The 20,243-nt window shown below is 42.8% G+C and overlaps 1 protein-coding gene across 1 annotated transcript in view; it reads left to right on the plus strand.

Moving 5' to 3' along the window:
* The window catches only part of PTPRB (protein tyrosine phosphatase receptor type B), an 81,230-nt gene extending 61,303 nt beyond the window's left edge, over nucleotides 1-19,927 (plus strand). The window contains exons 22-34 of the mRNA XM_066633323.1: nucleotides 386-492; nucleotides 1,012-1,111; nucleotides 2,490-2,573; nucleotides 2,670-2,687; nucleotides 2,812-2,893; nucleotides 4,103-4,193; nucleotides 5,787-5,863; nucleotides 8,172-8,306; nucleotides 9,808-9,930; nucleotides 10,531-10,694; nucleotides 11,024-11,159; nucleotides 14,783-14,903; nucleotides 15,838-19,927. Of these exons, the coding sequence (XP_066489420.1) occupies nucleotides 386-492; nucleotides 1,012-1,111; nucleotides 2,490-2,573; nucleotides 2,670-2,687; nucleotides 2,812-2,893; nucleotides 4,103-4,193; nucleotides 5,787-5,863; nucleotides 8,172-8,306; nucleotides 9,808-9,930; nucleotides 10,531-10,694; nucleotides 11,024-11,159; nucleotides 14,783-14,903; nucleotides 15,838-15,860 (1,261 nt within the window). The 3' untranslated portion in view covers nucleotides 15,861-19,927. The remainder of the gene's footprint in view (nucleotides 1-385; nucleotides 493-1,011; nucleotides 1,112-2,489; nucleotides 2,574-2,669; nucleotides 2,688-2,811; nucleotides 2,894-4,102; nucleotides 4,194-5,786; nucleotides 5,864-8,171; nucleotides 8,307-9,807; nucleotides 9,931-10,530; nucleotides 10,695-11,023; nucleotides 11,160-14,782; nucleotides 14,904-15,837) is intronic.
* Nucleotides 19,928-20,243: the final 316 nt, after the last annotated feature.

Raw genomic sequence — 20,243 nt, forward strand, 5'->3', positions numbered from 1 at the left:
ATGGGAGAATGGGTCAGCCCCTCATAGAGCCACCCTGATCCAATTTGAGTCCCTTGCAGCTGTTCTTAACGAAGGGGGGGGGGAAGCATCGTGAGATCAGATCACAGACTTCCCAGACTAAGTGTAACTTGGGCCTAAGCAACACTCATGATATGTAAAAAATGCCTTAGGGTCTAAAGCTAAAAGTAATAAATTATTTAAGTGGTGCTTGATCTTGACTAATTTTCTTTGGATGCAGCTGTTTGTGACCTTTGGAGTCTTTAGTACTTGACACAGCAGTAGTTTCCATAACCTTTAATAACTGCAGCACTTCTGTACATTTGAGGCCACCATCCTGTCAGAACTCTCTGGGAGGTCTGATTCATAAGAACACATTTCCTTCCAGGATCAGCATCCGAGCTTTCACACAACTCTTTAGAGAGGATCTGAAGGAGCTCTCTAAGCCCCTCTTCGCTGATACAGTTTTCTCTTTGCCAATCACCACTGAGTCAGGTGAGTTTTCCCTCTACCTATAAGAGATTTGAGGGAGGGCAGGTCTGAAAAATTTGCATTGGCTGAAGACAGAAGAGAGCAGGAGCAGCATTACAGAACATGGGTGGCTCTGCGTATTCTGTTCTGCAGCAATGAGAATGTGCCCAAACTAACACAATGAATAGAGAATTTTGTGTTGTTGGCCAGCCAACAGCAGTCTGTGTTGAAGGATGTGCTCAAGTAGGTAATGTCAGAGAGAGTGTATATTGGCTGGTCCGTGTGCCTATTCTTCACTTGGAGAGTATGCACACTTCCTAAGCATGTATCATGCCGATATAGAAACTACACATATTAACCAGGCAATGCAAAAAAAAATAATCTGTTCAGTTCATTTTGTCCTCTGTGTGTGTGTGCAGAGCTTTGCTGCTACCTTCCTCAGTAAACAAGAATTAGGAGTTGACTATCCTATAATGCCCTTTGTTAGCCTGAAAACCCCTGAGTACAGTTTGTTTATTTGATTTGTGTATGTAATTGTTTCAGAGCCCTTATTTGGAGTTATAGAAGGGGTGAGCGCTGGGTTATTCCTGATTATTATGCTGGTAGCAGTTACCGCATTTCTTATCTGCAGGCGGAAAGTAAAGTGAGTAGAAAATTCATGTTTCATTCTTTCTACCGTGCTATGAATTTGGTGGAAATGTGTACATTATGAAGTGTATCCATTATATAAATCTCAGTTTATGAAAGATGCTTTCAACTGTTGTTATAGTAGCACCTTCTCCAATTATTCCACAATAGGTCCTGAGCTGTCTCTGTATATTTAAAACTTGAATAATGGTGATAGATACTGATCTCGGAAGCTAAGCAGGGTCAGGCCTGGTTAGTACTTGGATGGGAGACTGCCTGGGAATACCCGGTGCTGTAGGCTTATTATACCATAGTCTTTCGAGACTGAAGGTTGCCAACCAACCATAAAATTTAGTGTTTGGTCTTAACTGGAGACAGGATTGTGGTCTTAATTCCAGCACAGGCTTGGCATCCCTTATCTGAATGTTTGGGACCAGAAGCGTTTTGGATATTGGATTTTTCCATATTTTGGAATACTTGCATACAGGTTGAGTCTTGGTATCTGCGAGGGTTCTGTTTTCAGATCGCCTGCCTTTGCCAAAAATTGTATTAAAGTAAATCCATTTAAAAAACAATGTCCCCTTGCTCAGTGATTTTAAAAAATGCACAAAAGTGGCAGCAGGCAGACAATCAATCAGTCAATCTCCAGACACTTAGAAAGGCTTCAGTCTGAGACAAATGACCCTTCACTTTGCCAGGAGCTCTGGAAAGAATGCAAGGAGGTGATAATCACTTCTGCTTTGCATTTTCATATGCTCCAGGGGGAAGGGAAGGGTTGCTTACCTAGGAGTAAAACTTTTCTAAATGCATGGCGAGAGATTGATTGTCTAACTGCTGTCAGCTCTCCTCCATTACAGTGGTATGCAAGGCTATTTTAAAAGGGACATTTTTCTTTTAATTTCTCATTGTGTTGAGATAAAACTAGGTGAAAAATCTGTGTATGATTAGCTTATACCTGTATACCTAATGAGAGATCTTGGGGATGGGGTCCAAGTCTAAATATGAAATTCATTGATGTTTCATATACCACCTATACACATAGCCTGAAGATAATTTTTTTACAATATTTTAAATAATTTTGTGCAGCACTTAACATGTGGTCCGGTGTGGAATTTTCCACTTGTGGCATCATGCTGGTGCTCCAAAAAGTTTCATGTGTTGGAATATTCCGCATTTTAAAAGTTCTGGATACAGGATGCCCAACCTGTACTATGCTCAGAAGACGATGTGTGCATCAGGGATGACCTGGAGCGAACCTGAGGACTATTATGATCCACTCCTGAATTAATCTTGTAACAGACATGATTTGCTTTTGACTATTTCCTGGCCAGCCAAACCAACATTTGCCCTTACTAATGGCCACATGTAACACTTCTCAATGTTTTATATTGCAGTAGTGGCCTTGAGAGATCAAGTGCAAGTATGAGCATTCGCAAGGACAGACCGCTGTCAGTCCACTTGAACTTGGGACAGAAAGGGTAAGGTCCAACTGTTTGCCTTAGCATTATAGGACAAGGCATTCTGCCTAATTAACTGCTAACCCATTCTTTCTTTTCTTTTCAAATCACTTAAAGGAGCCGGAAAACGTCCAGGTAAGAGCAAATGTGAACTACACTGCAAACAGCATCCTTTACAGTGAATTGGGAAAGACGGGCTCTTTGTTTCTTATTGTGGTAACAGCCGGTATGTTTTTTCCCCCCCTTTTGTACGTTTTAGCCCAATAAAAATCAATCAATTTGAAATGCACTTTATGAAACTTCAAGCAGACTCCAACTACCTCCTGTCCAAGGAATATGAGGTAAGGACCAAATAGACAGAAGCACATATTTTTTTTCTTTCAGTGGGCTGGTTTGGTACATTTGCCTACAATTCACAATATTGTGGAGGGATTGGATCAGTGACAGTGTTTGGAGAAAGAGCAATCTGCATTGTACTGTAACTGTGATAAGGTGGGACATGGCTGTACTTTACAGCTATAGTCCCTTTTGTTTGTCTTCAAAAGTTTGTCCCTAGGGGGCCCTGGTAGAAAGGAAGTGGAACTCCCTACTGTGTCCTCCTTACCAGGTACAAGATACAAAAGACATCACATATATAACAAGCAAGTACTGATAAGCAGTAGCATAACTATAGGGGGGGCAAAATGGTAAGTACTGTAGGTGCTGCAACATGCCGTGTAAGCAGCTCCGCCCATTCGCCATCGGAGTCATTCCAAGCAGTGATAGCAATGCGCAGGAGAGATGCCATTTGGAACGTGAGCACGTGAACATTCCCACTGCTGCCTGGAATGGCTCTGAGAAGTGGGAGGGGCTGCTTACACAGTGCACTGCGGCGCCTGCATTACTTACCATTTTGTCCTCACGCCCCCAGCTACACTACTGCTGATGAAGATCAGTGGTGGAATGGGGACAGGACATGAATGGGCAGATGCCGTTGTGACATGGTTGCATAACACTCTACAACACCCGCACAAGCTGATTTTATCAGTTTGTGGCTTGACCCACAGGAATTACTGAAGACTTCTGACTAGAAGCAACGCAATAGCATTTGTTTCCTGGCTTGATCTCTCTACTGCCTCCACCCAGCAGTACTCAGCAATTGCTTTTTCTCTCTTGGTTAACTTTCAGAGGGCTACTGAGCAGTACAATCCATCCACCTTGCATAGATCCTAGCTCAAATAGCCTGATCCACAGCCACATTATTTGTCAGCCCTTGGAGCTACTGTCTTCATATATGTATTTATACAAAAGTGCTGAGTTTCCAAATAGCAGCTTCATTTGACAAGATGAGAGGTGTCTTCCTGCTCTGTTGACTAACTGGGCTAACTTTCACTAGGAGTTGCCCTGGGAATGATGAAGGGCAAAAGCTGAATCACTGGCTATTTAGTACAAGCCAATGCTGTTTGATTTCAATCACTCCCAACTCTGCTTCCCTTCGTTAGTCTAAGTTGCTATAGAGGCTATATATTAATATACCAACTTTTTGCATCTTCTTTTTTTTTCTTTTATAGGAACTAAAGGATGTGGGTCGAAACCAATCATGTGACATAGCACTTCTGCCAGAGAACCGAGGGAAAAATCGATACAACAATATATTGCCCTGTAAGTTTAATGTTAGATGCCAGCATTTTCTTTCCTTTTCCTCCTATATCTTTTCAGCAAAAAGAAGAGGACAGAAAATGTGGGGTATTGCCTTCGCCCCATTATCTTGCCTTGGCAATGGAGTGCCCCTCCCATCAAAGGGTCAATTCTTTGATCGCCATGGTGTATGCTTCCTACTAAGAGACTTCGTACCACACTTGTAGTGACTGATAATGTGCATCTTGGTTATGAAAGATTTCAGCTGTTAAAGCAATTCTTCAGCCTTTTCAGCGTGGCCGGCAGGCAGATGTAGCAATAAACAGGAACCTTTTCAAGCATGGTTAGTTTTATATGACCAACTCCTGAAGATAAACAGCAGTGTTACTTTCCTTGGTAGTCTTCTTTAAAAAAATCAGCAACTGAGCCTGTTCTAATATGTTCACAAAGCATTCACCCAACATTACTGATTTGGTAGGCAACAGATTCCTCCCCCATCAGAATAAATTTAAGGCTCACTCCAAACGTACAACTTGGATTCATTTCATTACTTGAGAACATTCAGCAAGTGAAATAATGGCTCTTTTCAGACAGATTGGAAAACCATGGTTTGTTTTTGTTTAAATTGTCTTTAATCTTGTTGTTTTTATTGTTATGTTTTAAAATCTGTAAGCCACCTTGAGGAGAAAGGTGGGGTATGAATGAATGAGTGAAGGCGAATACCAGAGAAGACCCAGAGAAGAGGTGAATGCCTCTGTTCTGTTCCCACTAAGTAGGAATGGCTCGGAAGGGTAGGAGGAGAGGCCACTTCCACACCCTGATGAGGCTCCCTGCAAAACTTATCGCTTTGTATCCACTTAGTGGGTACTTAGCTTAGCTTTGTACCCACTGCACATGAATCTTCTTTGGAGTTGTCAGCATGATTTTCCATTCAGTTAACTATTTCAGCACCTAATTTGGAACACAGCTAGATGGAAGACATTATATCAGGGGTGCCCAAACCCCGGCCCGGGGGCCACTTGCGGCCCTCGATGCCTCTCAATGTGGTCCTCAGGGAGCCCCCAGTCTTCAATAAGCCTCTGGCCCTCCGGCGATTTGTTGAAGCCCGCACTGGCCCAACGCAACTTCTCTCAGCGTGAGGGCGACTGTTTGACCTCTTGTGTGAGCTGTGGGATGAGAGCCCCCTCCACTGCTTGCTCTTTCACATCTGTGATGCAGCAGTGGCAGCAAAGGAAAGGCCAGCCTTGCTTTGTGCAAGGCCTTTTATAGGCATTAAGCTATTGCAAGACCCTCATTCATTCATATAAGTTCATCTTTAATATATTCATTTATGTAAACTTATGCAAATTTATTCAAATTTTAAATGTAAATTAATTCTTTTTTTCCCCTGGCCCCCGACACAGTGTCAGAGAGCTGATGTGGCCCTCCTGCCAAAAACTTTGGACACCCCTGCATTATATAAACATGAGTTGTTTGTCACACAGAACCAAATACTTAAATTCATCATGAAAGGGCAATAGATTTTTTCCCCCTTCATTTCTATGTGCATATTGGAAAAACAGGAAACTAATCATTGACCTCTAGGAATAATATTTTTGTACTGAATCTCTCCCACAGATGACACAACAAGAGTGAAGCTATCTAACGTAGATGATGATCCGTGTTCTGACTACATCAATGCAAGCTACATTCCAGTAAGTGATTTGATGGCCCTCATTTTAAAAAAAGAACAGCCATTTGACAATAATCCTAAATCAAATTCTGACATCTCTAAAGCTGCAATTCTGTACATACATATCTGTACATATCTGAGAGTAAGCCCACTGGAATACAGTCAGACTTCTGAGTAGACATGCAGAGGCTTGCACTGTAATTCACTATCACTACCAACCAGCCCACTTACACTATATAAGTCAGATACTGAGAATTGTTTCTGACTGGTTGGCAGAAAACTGATGAAATTTGGTCACCACTTAAGGCCTCTTTACCACATTTGCTGTAGTTATATCCCAGCAACTTTAGAATTGGCCAAGGTTTTAAATGTCACTGCCTTTGTGGAACGTGTACAAAAATGCACAACCACTTAGTACAATTGGCACCCAGTGTCTGAAACTATATTTCTTTCTGGAAGTGTTGGCACTTTTCATTGAGGCAAAAATGGTAAAGGTTACACTCTGTGAAGTATCACCAAGGAGAGCAGAAACTTTCTATATCGATCACCCAGTCAGCTTCATATCTATGATGCTCTCCCTACAGCTCACCCAGCTCATTGCATCTGAGTCCTGTATGGTTTTTTTCCCCAAACCAACCAACCATCCAACCTTGGAGTCTTGGTGGACAGCTCGATGAAAGTGTTGACCCAATGCACGGCAGTAGTGAGGAAAGCTATTTCCATGCTTGGGATCATTAGGAAAGGCATTGAGAATAAGACAGCTAATATTGTAATGCCGCTGTACAAATCAATGGTTAGGCCATACCTGGAGTATTGCATCCAGTTCTGGTCGCCACATCTCAAAAAGGATATAGTGGAGATGGAAAAGGTGCAAAAGAGACCAACAAAAATGATTACTGGGCTGGGGCACCTTCCCTATGAGGAAAGGCTACGGCGTTAGGGCCTCTTCAGTCTAGAAAAGTGGCGCCTGAGGGAGGACGTGTTTGAGAGATACAAAATCATGCAGGGGATGGACAGAGTGGATAAAGAGATGCTCTTTTCCCTCTCGCATAGCACCAGAACCAGGGACATCCACAAAAGTTGAGTGTTAGAAGAGTTAGGACAAACAGGAGAAAATATTTATTTACCCAGCATGTAATTAGTTTGTGGAACTCTTTGCCACAGGAAGTAGTGATGGCATCTTGCCTGGATGCCTTTAAGAGGGGATTGGACAACTTTCTGGAGAAGTTCATTACGGGTTACAAGTCATAGTAGGTATGTGCAAGCTCTTGGTTTTAGAGGCAAGCTTCCTCTGATTGCCAGATGCAGGGGAGGGCACCAGGCCGCAGGTTGTGTCTGTTGTCTTGTGTGCTCCCTGGGGCATTTGGTGGGAAACTGTGAGATACAGGAAGCTGGACTAGATGGGCGTTTGGCCTGATCCTGTGGGGCTCTTCTTATGTTCTTATTGACCCTTTACTTCCATACATCAGCTGTACTGTTTGTGAACATGCAGGTTTGAGAGTTTTGTTCTGTCAGCATTTTAGATGTTTGTGAACATTCTGAACAAGTTCAGCCAGTGCATCAGGCAGGTTTCTGTGGAAGGTGTTATTTATTACATTTATATCTTGCTCTCCTTCAAGGAGCTCACAGTGATGTACTCCCTGCCTTCTCCACTTTTTAATTTCACAAAACCACCATGTGAGGTAGGTTAGGCTAAGAGTTTGTATCTGGTCCAAGGACACCCAGAGAACTTCATGGCTGAGTAGGAATTTAAACCCACAAATAAATAGAAAAGACATCAATACATACAGAGAAATGCACAAAAGAAGGTAATAAACACCTCCTAGTACATTTCAGTCATTTCTGGTATTGAGTGAAATGGAGAAATATTTGAGAAGAAATTTACCAGAATCTTTTTTAATCCTGATATATCAAACAGCTTATTTTAACTGGAGTTGTTTTGCTGGCATGTTTTTAAGATAAATCTGCTCTGTCCATGTGTCATCATGAGTTTGGACTGTGTGGCTTACAAAGGAATAAATATGTGTTATAAAACTCTTTGACTGATTGTGTGGGTTGATCTGGAGGTGGGGAGGGAGGCTGGCTAGTAGGGAGGGTGGCTTTGCATTTTGACACGGTGATTGAACCCTATGGCCTTTGCATTTCTTTCAACCCCCTGGTTCAATACACACCCATTCCCTTCCCCTGGCACTCTTCTGCTCCTAAATATTAAGGCCATCTTTAGCAGTGTGCTTTAAATCGAGGTATCCAGAAAAGATGCCTCTGATATCTGATTTGGTCTCTTGTTACTATGGTACTATTTAACTAATTGTAGCTTACTGAATCTGCAGGGCATTAATTTTCGAAGGGAATACATTGCCACTCAAGGACCTTTGCCTGGCACAAAGGATGATTTCTGGAAAATGACATGGGAACAGAATGTTCACAATGTTGTCATGGTAACTCAATGTGTTGAGAAGGGCCGGGTGAGTAAATAGTTTTCCTACTTGTTAATTGCTTTAAAACAAATGATATCACACAAATACTAAGATAACCTTACCAGAGTCAAGACCTGTAGCATTCCATGCATTAGATCACAGAACTTTCCTTGAAGAACTTTGCAACCTGTGAAAGAAAAGGTCTGTCCCAAGACATCTAGCTGGCCTTCTGGTTTGGAGCCACTAGTTGTAGTCCTCCAGTGATATATTTGAAAAGCACTAGGAAGTGCACTGATGTAATTGTGTTCTGTAGTGAAGGGAAAATAGAGTTATGACCAAAAAACCAGAGAACAAAAAATGCATGGATTCCTATGGAAAGTGAAAGTGAGCCATATCGCGCATTTACTCGTGAGTAGGTGAGCTTACCTTAGTCCGTCAGAAAGGGCAGGCTGAGAGGAATCCAACGACACCAGAATGGTCCTGATCCAATGAATGCAGCCCCCAAAAACACCTGAAAAGGAAGTCCCTCCCTCCAAGCAGATGAATGTATTGAGCCCTATGGAAAGCGAAACTAAGCGTCAGGGTCGCATTTACTCAAGAGTAAGTAAATGTGCCTTGGCTGGTGTGGAAGATCAGGTGAAGGAGAGTGCAAGGCTACCAGAATGGTCCTGATCTGATGGAACTGTAGCTCAGCAAATGCTCCAGAAGGCAACCTCCCCCCCCCCCTCCACTAAAAGGGATAAAAACAGAGGCTTCAGCTGATCAGGTGAACTTTTTTGAGACTTGCAAAGCCAGGTGGATCCTGACAGTGATCTGGTTTAAATAGTTCTTAAATTGAACAGGGCAGGGCTGAAAAACTTACTGATTTTGGAGGGGGTTGTTATGGCAGGCAGGCTACAGAGGAAATTCACGTGGAGGAACAGGTCTGGCTTCTGCTTATTATTTGTTTTACTTTAATTATTTATACTTATTTTAATTTGCCTGATGATGTCACTTCCACCATGATATCACTTCTAGTGGGTCTTGGATAGATTGTCATTCTAAAAAGTGGGTCCCAGTGCTAAAAGTTTGAGAACTGCTGCAATAAAGTATTAGTAAGTTGACACCCTGGGGGTGTGTGTGTGACACCACTAGTGACCAAAATAACAGTTTGGAGGAATAATACCATCATGTTATATGTCAATCAATGCGTAATTTCATGCAAAACGTGTTCTATCTTTATTCTATCAAAAGATACAGCCAAAAAAACAGTGGGGGCGGAGCGATGGTACATCACCACGCCCACCACCTGGGGTGTTGCCCCGCCCACTGCATGGGGGGGGTGACGTGCTGGCATCCCGCACCAGGTGACGGGAACCCAAGTGACGCCACTGTATGACACCATCCATATGTGAAACATGGTGCAATTACACAGAATTCACAAGGCTGTTTATTAGATATAAAGAATCCATGTTATTCTGTTTTGTTTGCTGATGACCAAAAAGAATGTAGGTAGGAGACCAAGGCTGTTCTCGTGATTTTAAAAGCCTGCTCTTCTTTGTCTTTCCAGGTGAAATGTGACCATTACTGGCCCGTTGATCAGGATTCCTTATATTATGGAGACTTAATAGTCCAGATGCTGTCTGAGTCAGTTCTCCCAGAATGGACAATAAGAGAGTTTAAGATTTGCAGTGTAAGTCTACATAAGTATTTTTTGACAAGTTTTCTGCAAAATGAAGTCACATTAGCAAGTTTGATTGCTAAAACTTGACCTGGTTTCTTGTGGCCAAAGTACTAGTTGGAAGCTGTTTCTTAGGTTGCCATTTAAGAATAACAAATGTGCTGAGAAGGCTCCTTGCAAGGTATACCTTCCTGGAGTCACTGGTGTTCCTGGAGGAGGGGGGGGCAAAACAGTAAGTTTCTTCAGGTGCTTGGCCACTGGTGTAAAGTGGCCCCTCCAAAAGCAGCTGTGGCTGACTCTGGGCTGCTTTATAACAGAGGCCAGGCACCTGAAGAAACTTACTATTTTGCCCCCCCCCCCCGGAATACCAATGGCTGGAGTGACAGCTTCAATTCCAAGCTATAGCAATGCACAACCAAAGCCTTCTCCAAATCTTTTGTGTTTTGCTGGTCTAAACGAAAGTAGTTATACTTTTTTTTTTTTTTTAAAGCAGGGTTGTTAACCCTATCTTGACAATAAGAGAAACTGTCCTTTGACAGTAAGAAAATAGCGTGGTGTGATCGTGTCTGCTTTTTTATTTTTTGCTAATTTTTAGTTTTATTGCTCTGATAGGAAGAACAGCTTGATTCCCAAAGACTTATTCGTCAGTTCCATTATACTGTGTGGCCAGACCACGGTGTTCCAGAAACCACCCAGTCCCTCATCCAGTTTGTGAGAACTGTGCGAGATTATATCAATCGGACACCGCTTGCTGGACCAACTGTATTACACTGCAGGTAGGAGGGAAAACAGAATGACAAGCCAAGGGACTTTTAAAAAGAATTTGCCTTTTGATTGTGGTAACACCTCTTGCGGGAGATGTGGATTTTGACTGATAAGCAGCTGAAATCTTATCCAGAAACAGACTTCAAAGAGATTCTTCTTCCAACTGCAGTATTAAGTAGCCATTCCCCACCAGGAATTGAAACACGAAGGCTAGAATAAGATGCAGTTGAAAAGATAAACGTGTAGCCTTCCTAAAGCTCAGCTTGAGCTTTCTGCACACAACAGTGGCAAGGGAGGAAACACGAATGGAGAGAGGCACAGTGTCCATTTTCTTTTTCAGCGCTGGTGTTGGCAGAACAGGCACATTCATTGCACTGGACCGGATCCTTCAGCAACTTGACTCCAAGGATTCTGTGGATATTTATGGGGCGGTGTATGATCTGAGACTTCACAGGGTGCACATGGTTCAAACAGAGGTAAGTCTTGGGGTTGAAATATCATTGCTACAGTACCCACATCATGCAAGTTCTGCAACCAGATATTTAATGATGCAGTTCAATTCTGTGAGTGAAATTCAGGCATATCACCTCTGCTTAGTAAGCTTTATTACTCCATTTTCCGACCAATTACAATCCCTCAAGTGCAAAGGACGGGTCTGCCCACTTCTGCCTCATATATACGTGGGTTTCTGTGGGGTTCTCCTCCAGCCCCCCTTGACCTTTCATTTCCTCAATTTCAGGTCTTCTCCACTCATTTTGTTATCCTCCACCCACCCTTCCCACAAGTGATTCCATCAGCAAACCGGCCTCTGGCCCTTCTTCCCACTAAGCCTCCCAGAGCCCAGCACTCTTATGCCCAGCATAAAACAGCAGTGCACAGGCCGTACAGAGCCTGCCAGAGACCTCCTGGCACCTGAGGCAGCAGAGCAAATGCTGTTCTCCCTTACCTGGGGATACTCCAGCCTCTCCCACTGCATGGACTGGAAGAGGGGGGGTGGAGCAGAAGTGCATCTGTTCCACCACTCTCCTCTCTGCCGCACTTCCTTTACTCCGTCTTCCTTTTCTGTTTCTAAAGAAATGGAAGGAGGGACAGCAGCCGCAGTGTGGGCAAGGGGGCTGATGAAGATGGATGCCTCCCACCAACCTTCTGCCTGAGATAACCACCCCACTCAGTTTCATGAATGTACCGGCCCTGGGCCATCGGCCCTTCATGAGACTTCCAGAGTTCCACTTTCTCATTGAAGCAATGATGTGGCTCGGCTGCTGCTGGTCCATTCCCCCCCCCCCCACAACAGAGTGGCGGTTTTCTGCCATCTCCACTGGGGTGGGTGACAGCGCCTACCTTTTGGTGTGTGGAAGTACCGTAAGATGGGCCCACGCAGCCTTGGCTGCCATGCAGCTCCAAATGCAGCTGTTTCTGGGGCCAGGGCCGCACATGCACTGAGAAGGGGGGAGTGTCTGTGCAGGTGTGGCGGGAGACACCGTGACGCGAAGGGGGCCTCATCACATCGCCTTGCCCCAGGTTCTCACCCTTGCTGTGCTACTGCATTGAAACCATATGTCCTCAATGCTATACCACTTCTGCAACACCCAGAGGCCTCTGCCTTCTCCATATATTCAACAGAGCCTGTTTCCTTCCATTACCCCGTCTCTTCGCTTTCCCACTACTCAGCTTTCAAACCTTTCTGGCTCTTCGCACCACCTCAGTGGGATGATGTCTATCACCATGCAATCTCTATGGCTTTCTGGTCCGCTCCGGTATTGCCCCCCTTTCATCAGTCATGCGCTGCTCGCACCACTCACTCGTAACGGATGATTCTGTTCCCCTGTCCTGAGTGCTTTATGTATGCCATTAGTATTACAGAATGAACGCTGATATCACAAAACAATATGTAGCTGTTGCAGCTTAATTAATTTCAAAAATGAAGGAAATGTACTTGATACATAACTGTTAGGCAGCTGTTTCATAACTGCAACCTCACCAAAAACACAGCTCTTTACAATGGGAAGTGCTAAAGCGATTTTCACCAATTCTGAGCCTATTTCACTACCCATTTATATAGACACCTATTTATATAGACTCTGTCCATTTATATAGACACCTATATTACAGGCACTCTGAAAGTACCTTAGACAAATTACTGGGGATACTTTTTCCCAAGGTTGAAATGGGGTTGATATTTCAGAGCATTAGACTTAGCAGGGAAGACAATGGTTCAGAAGATGAGACTTACTTAGAAGCTCTTCGGATGAGTGCTTAGAAAACCATCAGACAAACAGGCAGAGTTAAAGAAGGATATACAGCAAAGGAAGTAGCTCCTTATCTGCGAGCTTATTACTTAGCTGCTACAAGGTCAGAGGAATCCCACTTTAGTGTGCTCTATTTATTTACCAAGCAAGCCTTGCCATTATTCACATGCTGTTTGGAGGCAGAGATCAATCTTCTCCTAACATGTTGTTCACAAACGGATAATAAAACAGGCAGATCCTTTTGTTTAAGAAAAGAATTGCTGAGACGCCAGCCTCATGATGGCATTTAACCCATTCAGCTCTAGAAAAGGCAAAGAAGCAGCCTGTATATCTCAGTGCTTGCTGAAACTACAGCAGTCATAGCCTGAGCAAGAGTGAGCTGTGATGCTGTTCACACAAAGTGCAACACAACTGCCCTGAAGCTGGTGGTCTCTTGAGACAGACACCTCTACATTTCATTTGCTTATTGTTTCATTGCTACTGTTGTATTTGGAATTTCTTTTGTCTTGTTATTTGATGTTACTGCATTCTTTTTATATAGTTGTGAGCCATTTTGGGTCACCTATAGAGAAAAAACATGAGATGGCTTTATAAGCAATCCTCCATGCAGCAGGAATGGAGGCTGGGATGACACATGAGGAGTTCCAGAACTCATTTGCCTGGGACTTAACAAAAAATCAGAATGCTTTAATAAGCATAAGGTTAAAAATTTCAATAGCAGAGTTGAGAAGCCTGTGTTATAATTGAAGGAAAAGCTTTTCCATGCAGGCAGAAAAACAACTGTATTGTAAAAATGACACCTTAGTCACCAGGTTGGTAATTGCTACTCCAAAAAAAAAAGGAATAGTATCATCTGGGTGATAACAATCAAATGCCATCCAGCTACTATTATTTAAATTAGCTAGCAGGCTTATTATATTTTCCAAGTCAGAAATGTGAACAAATGCATGTTTGGATTAATATTATTGAAAGGGTGTGAGATGGTCTGATAACATTTTAGTTTTGAGTTCCTTCATTGTATAGAAACCATGGATACACTCAAAGGACATCTTTGTACCTTTGGCAGCCATAATTGTGGTCTAATTCTTACATTGTCTATATGGCAAAGACTTTACTTCAGTGTAGCCTATATGTGAGACTAAAGTCTGGTTCTATCATGCCAGTATGAAATTCAGCTTTCAATATACAATTCATGCTTGAACACTGTACGCCTCCATTTTGTACCTACCGCCCGGAATGGCTCCAAAGGGGGGGGCACTTGCAAGCTGCAGTGAGGCTCCCTGCAAAACTTAGTGCTTTGCACCCCCTCTAACTACACCACTCCAAACCACAGTGTTTTTTGGGTGGACCCATTTTGCCTCCAAACTGACAAACGAAGCACCATCCAAATTCAGTACTGGAGAGAATAATGATTTGTTATTATAGCTCCCCATGTATTTTGTTTCCCTTCTGTCAGATGACTGCTATGGCATCCCTGAGGTTAGTGTACCGCAGAGTCTGGTAATTGCTCTGCTCTCTTCCCCACCGATCTTGCAAGCTAAGTTGGAAACAGGGCAACTGAAATATAAATAATTATGAGGCTCAGAATCTTTCATGAGTTACCTAGAAGGGAGACAGGAAGACAGTAACTTTGAATGCCGCAATAGAATAACTCCTCTTTATAAAAATTCCCATTCTTATGGCAACTGCTGACACCACGTTTTACAAAAATGGATATAAGAAGATGCAGATATCTCTGTTAGCACTGCTGTTCCACATGGCATTCACGAGAACTGGTGACAGCCTTAGAGAATCCCCTAGTCCTGTAGTTGCATTACCCTGATTGGAACACTTCTCTTCCCACTCTGCAGTGCCAGTACATATATTTACATCAATGTGTAAGAGACGTCTTAAGAGCAAGAAAGCTACGCAGTGAACAGGAAAACCCCTTGTTCCCAATATATGAAAATGTGAATCCAGAGTATCACAGAGGTAAAGTTGAATTTATTGAACATTAGCACATCTATTGCAATCATATTCAGATGAATGATAAAGTGTGCATTGCACTGGCATTTGCCCTGGTTAATGACTTTCCCCCCTTAGATAGCCTTTGTTCTGGCCTCTCGATGCCCTCCTTTTTGAATGATCTCTGTACATTATATTGTATTCATTGTGTGCCCCCTCATATCAGCTTAATGGCTCAGTATTGAGAAATGGGGTCATTGCCAGCCACTCCACTATGTTCTCAGACCACTGCAGCTCCCTGCATGTAGAACAAAAGTCATGTGATTCAGGGAGGGGAAGGGTTCGGGTTTGGTGGCAGCAATTGCTGTTGAATCGTAGCCTCCTTCCTGGAGACCTGATCCTATGGCATGGGTCCACATGGAGCTGCACCAGCATATTCACTAGTGCAGGTCCAAGTAGATCCCTCCACACTGTGGAGGCTTACTCCCATATAGGGGAACAAATGTTCCCTTACCCAGAGGAGACCTTCGCAACTCCTCCCCCCCCAGGACGTAGCAATAGCCATTTTGGCATTGCTGCATCAGTGGGAGGAAGGGAAGGAGACAGGAATTGGGCTGTCAGTCTCTTATTTAGGAGTTTCTGACACTCTGGTACATCCTCTTTTAGGTAAACACAGAAAATTCCAGGAAAATGGGAATCTTTCACTGACAAGTTGAAACAACCTGGAGTTTCCTTTTGTGTCGGTAAACTCCGGTTTGTTACAGGCTGCCGGCAGAAATGCCCATTCTCTTCCATTCAGAGGCAGAAAGGGGGAGGGCAGAGGAGAGCGCATGCAACTGAGGGTCACCCTTGCTCTTTCAAACTTGGCCAAAATCACAACAGCACTTTCACAACAGCTGGAATTGGGAAGGTGAAAACCAAGCGATTGTGTTTTCTAATTGCAGTTTTCTCTTGTTTTCAGATGCTGTTTATTCAAGGCACTAGGACACTAACAGATTCCTGCTTCTTGCAGTCCAATCTGTTGGTATTTTTGGGAATTAATTTTTTAATATTTGATGCACTACAAAAGTGCCAGACGTGTTTGATACTGTGTATAATTTATTGGTCTGGTGACATTTTTAAAGCTATATAATTTAAATATAATAGATATGGGTGTATATAAGTGTACTTTGAAATTATGTAAATATGTATTTTCTCTATAATGTTTATAATAAGCTTCAGATAATACTATTTTTCCATGCTAAAGTTATTTTAATGAAGTCTTCTGTGTAAAAGGACATGTCTAACTGTGAGGAACATTTTAACACTGTGCCACAAACATCCCTAAGTAATGAATGAACCACCACCAAACAGGTGTGTATCACTTAACAGTGGGGATACTTTCTCCAATCCCTGTTGCTACACAGTTAGGTTGTTAAGTGAACATTCAACCCACTATAGTGCCTTTGTTGTGTAAACAGACACTCCCTGCCAGAAACTAGCTGTCTGCACAGGCTACTGAAGACCAATTGCCTCTCCTTTACATTAAGAGCCTCTTTGCTGCATAAACAGACACTCTCCCTCAAGCTATGGGAGTCCTGACTGCCTCATTAAGAGCCTCTTTGTTGTACTTTGATCACCATCGTATATGCAGTCCATCGTTAAGCAACCATGACTGTATTGTGATGTAGTCCCTCCTTGCATCTGTGTATGAGATACGAAATTCACACAAGTGCTTCTACACAGATAGGGCTTTCATATGTACATCAGGGTTTTTAGACTTCAGAAGATAAATGTTTTTTGAACACCTGTAATAAATTAAGTAGTTCCTAACCTTTATTACCAAAAAGTGACATTGGTGCCTTCACAAAGATGAAAAACTAGCATGCCAAACCCTTGCTAAATTAAGAATGGTTGGAGTTCATGCAATATGCACATGAAGCAACTTTGATCTTTCACAGTATCTAGATACTTGAACAAACATCTTATACTGCTGAACCTTAAGCGTAAAACAAGATATCAGACTGAGTAAACATCTTTTCTGCATCCAGTGTTATGTGGAAAATAGCACTTGTCGCATCCAGAGTGAAATGCTGTGCTAGAGATGCAGGTTCTGGTGCTCACCCAGCAGCTTAAAATGCCTTTTCAGTGTGACCTCAACTTTAAGAATAGCCAGATGGTTTATTCACTTGGCTGCAATATGCTAGGTTAATGGGAACAGATGCAGGACATTATGGAGTACTATTAAATAAAACTTCCTTGCTTAATGGGATAATAAGGTGAGACTGAGTTGTTTCCAATGCTGAGACGAACCTCCTATTTTGACTATAAAATGAACATGCAAACCGATCTAAAAAGAGTATGCTGTGAATAAGTACTTATACTACACAAGTATACAAATATTTACAGGCAAGGTACAAAGCCTAGAACTTTTGTACCATGTTTTTCAAAGTTTTGCCAGACTGAAAGGCTGTAATCCATCCTCTCCACAGTGGAAGAGGAGGAAGCTCTGTAAGCAGAAAGAATGGATCATAGCCAATATAGTATTTGTTCATTTTTTAGGACTTTTAAAAATAGATCAACACTGCTGATAATTGCTAACTGCTCTTGCCAAAAGAAGTTGCATATGCATGTGTTTTAATATTCTTACTGAATGTTGTATTATCTTGAAACCATGGGGGGGGCTCTTGGACCCTGCTGTATTTTATTTACGTATTTACTTTTGCTGTACTCCATGTTTCCAACAAGTTGTCTAAGGCAACACATAAGCAACACATCAAATTTATGATAAAAAGCAGTATCAGTAAAATCAGATTTCAACAGCAACTATACAATAGCATATAAAACCATATATATATGGTTTTATATATACCATATACAATAGCATACTGGGGGTCGCTATGGCCCTTTGGAGGGTGGGGGAGCCTGTGGCCCCCTATGCAAGCCTCAGAACTGCTCTGAAATGTGATTGCAACCCACTTTTGGTTTTTGTCCAAATGCAAGAGCACTTCTGCTCCTCTGCTATCCAGGGACAGCTGTGAGTCCAGAAGCACTCCCAAACTGTTCACCTGATCCTGCAGACACTGGAAGTTCAGCAAACTTCTGTCACGCACATGATTTGCTCTGTCTTCATAAAATCAGCATCTGCTTAAACTGGTTGGACACTGGTTCACATGAACAGAAAATTGAAGTTAAATTTGGAGTTATTTGTCTGCTAGGAAAAAGAAATTGGGAGCCAGTACAACCCTCTTGTCACCAAGGAGACAGATAGAGCAGATGCTTCTTCATTTTTAGCACTTCATGAAGCAGGTGTTTTGTTACAACAGAACACATGTCAGTGAAGAGCTAAGGACAAAATTCCACCATGTTTCCACATATGATTACCTGCTGAAGCTGGCTTGGTGTGCATTTATTCACTGAATCCTCAGATCCTGCATACTCCCTCTGTAGATTCTGGATTTCCACAGACTTCTCAATTCATTGTCCCAGTCCCAGTGAATATCTGGTTTCACTCTCTGGCTGCTTGACTTTTCTCACCCAGTAAGCACATGTGCCCATAGATCTATAACTATAGCATGGCCTTCCTCATAAGAACATAAGAAGAGCCCCACTGGATCAGGCCAAGGGCCCATCTAGTCCAGCTTCCTGTGGCTCACAGGAAGCACTCAAGAGAACAAGCTCCCTGTATCCTGTTGCCACAACCTTACATCTGGCTTTCAGAGCTAGGCTACCTCTAAAACTTGGAGGCTACATAACATGCAATACTGTTTTGAATCCTGGGGCGTATGGTTCCTTTAGGTCGTAAAATGACACGCCTAGGCTGCACTCCTAGCCACACTTACCTGGGAGTAAGCCCCATTGACTGTAGTGGGACTTACTTCTGAGTAGACATGCCTAGGATTAGGCAACTAAAAATTTGCCTATGAGTCTGCACTTAGAGAAGGCTATGACAAGATGTGAGACTAGACTACCCATAAGCATATTCCCCATGAGCTACTGTTAAACTAGAAGTGTGCTATATATATCACATACATTGTAATACAGTCAACAAAAATGTCTGAGGTGTATGCACACCCTAGAATAAAAGAGGAGCAGTCATAGCTCTTTGGCAGGCCGCATACTTGGCAGGCACAAGTTCCCAGGTTCAATCTCTGGCATCTCTAGGTAGGGCTGGGAAGAAGACTTCTGCCAAAATCCCCGGAGAGCCACCTGGACTAATGGGGCGAGTTGGGTTATGGCACCTTCCTATGGACAGCTGCAATTGCTTTGACCTACAACAGTGGCTCCCAAATTTTTTTGAATGGTGGCTCCCTTGACCTACTAGGCCATATCAGCAACTCCCCATTATAGCTGCAATCCTATACATTGTATAGGGGGTGGATTTTTCACAAGGATTCTGCAGTTGCCCTGGCTGGTTTCTGCAGCTCCTGGGGGATTCACAGCTCACAATTTTAGAATTATTGTCCTACAAGGTAGCCTCACTTTTAAATTGAAAGAAGGGACAAGGGAAGGTGCAACCATAATGATCAGATGCTTTTGTAAACCAAATATATCCATGGTGGTGACTGAATCAAGAGCTATTGTGTGTAAAAATTAGGAACAGAAGGGAGTGTGAGAGTGGGAAGGGCTCTGTCTGGAAGGATTACAAACTAGCTATTTCCAGCTAGTTCCTTGTTTACTTAGCAAGACCATGTTCAAAACCAAGAGTCCTCAAAAAATAAAACCCCAACTTCTCTTTAACAATGAAAGCCATGACTCCTCTCTTTGGAAGACGCTGAATTCAGTGCTCACCAGCAACCCTGTTTTTGCAGCAGAGGCAGAGCACAGCGTACAAGGTTCATTACCAGTAATACAATTACAATGTGGTGAGTGACTCTGAAGAAAGTGCAGTATATAAATTATCCCCAGTATCTATTACAGTGTCATCTTTCTGCTGAGGAAATGAATTCTATTCCATAATATACGATGTGAGGGCCAGGATCCTGGATTGTACATTCTATCTATAAAGTACTTCATCATTCTCCAAAGAATACAAATGACACTCCTTTCTCATTTCGCCTCTTCTTGTTTCATTTGTCTCCTTTGTACACATCATGTGTACAGATAAGACCGCATTATTCTGTGCGTTAGCACCCTGATCTTTTTTAATCATTTCAGTATGCAGCACTTAATGATCAATGGCAAGCTAGTGGACCCGCTTCCTCCCCTTCTGAGCAACACCTCCATTTTGCTCCCCCCCCACCTGGAATAAGGGGAGGGGGCTGCTTGCACATTGCAGTGAGGCTCCCTGCAAAACTCAGTGCTTTGCACCCCCTCTAACTACACCACTGGGTGAATTTATACAGAAAGGCCCTGTACTCCATTTTTTTTAATCTAACAAACTAAAGT

The sequence above is a fragment of the Tiliqua scincoides genome, chromosome 7 (genome assembly GCF_035046505.1).
Source record: "Tiliqua scincoides isolate rTilSci1 chromosome 7, rTilSci1.hap2, whole genome shotgun sequence".
In the NCBI taxonomy this organism is placed as follows: domain Eukaryota; kingdom Metazoa; phylum Chordata; class Lepidosauria; order Squamata; family Scincidae; genus Tiliqua; species Tiliqua scincoides.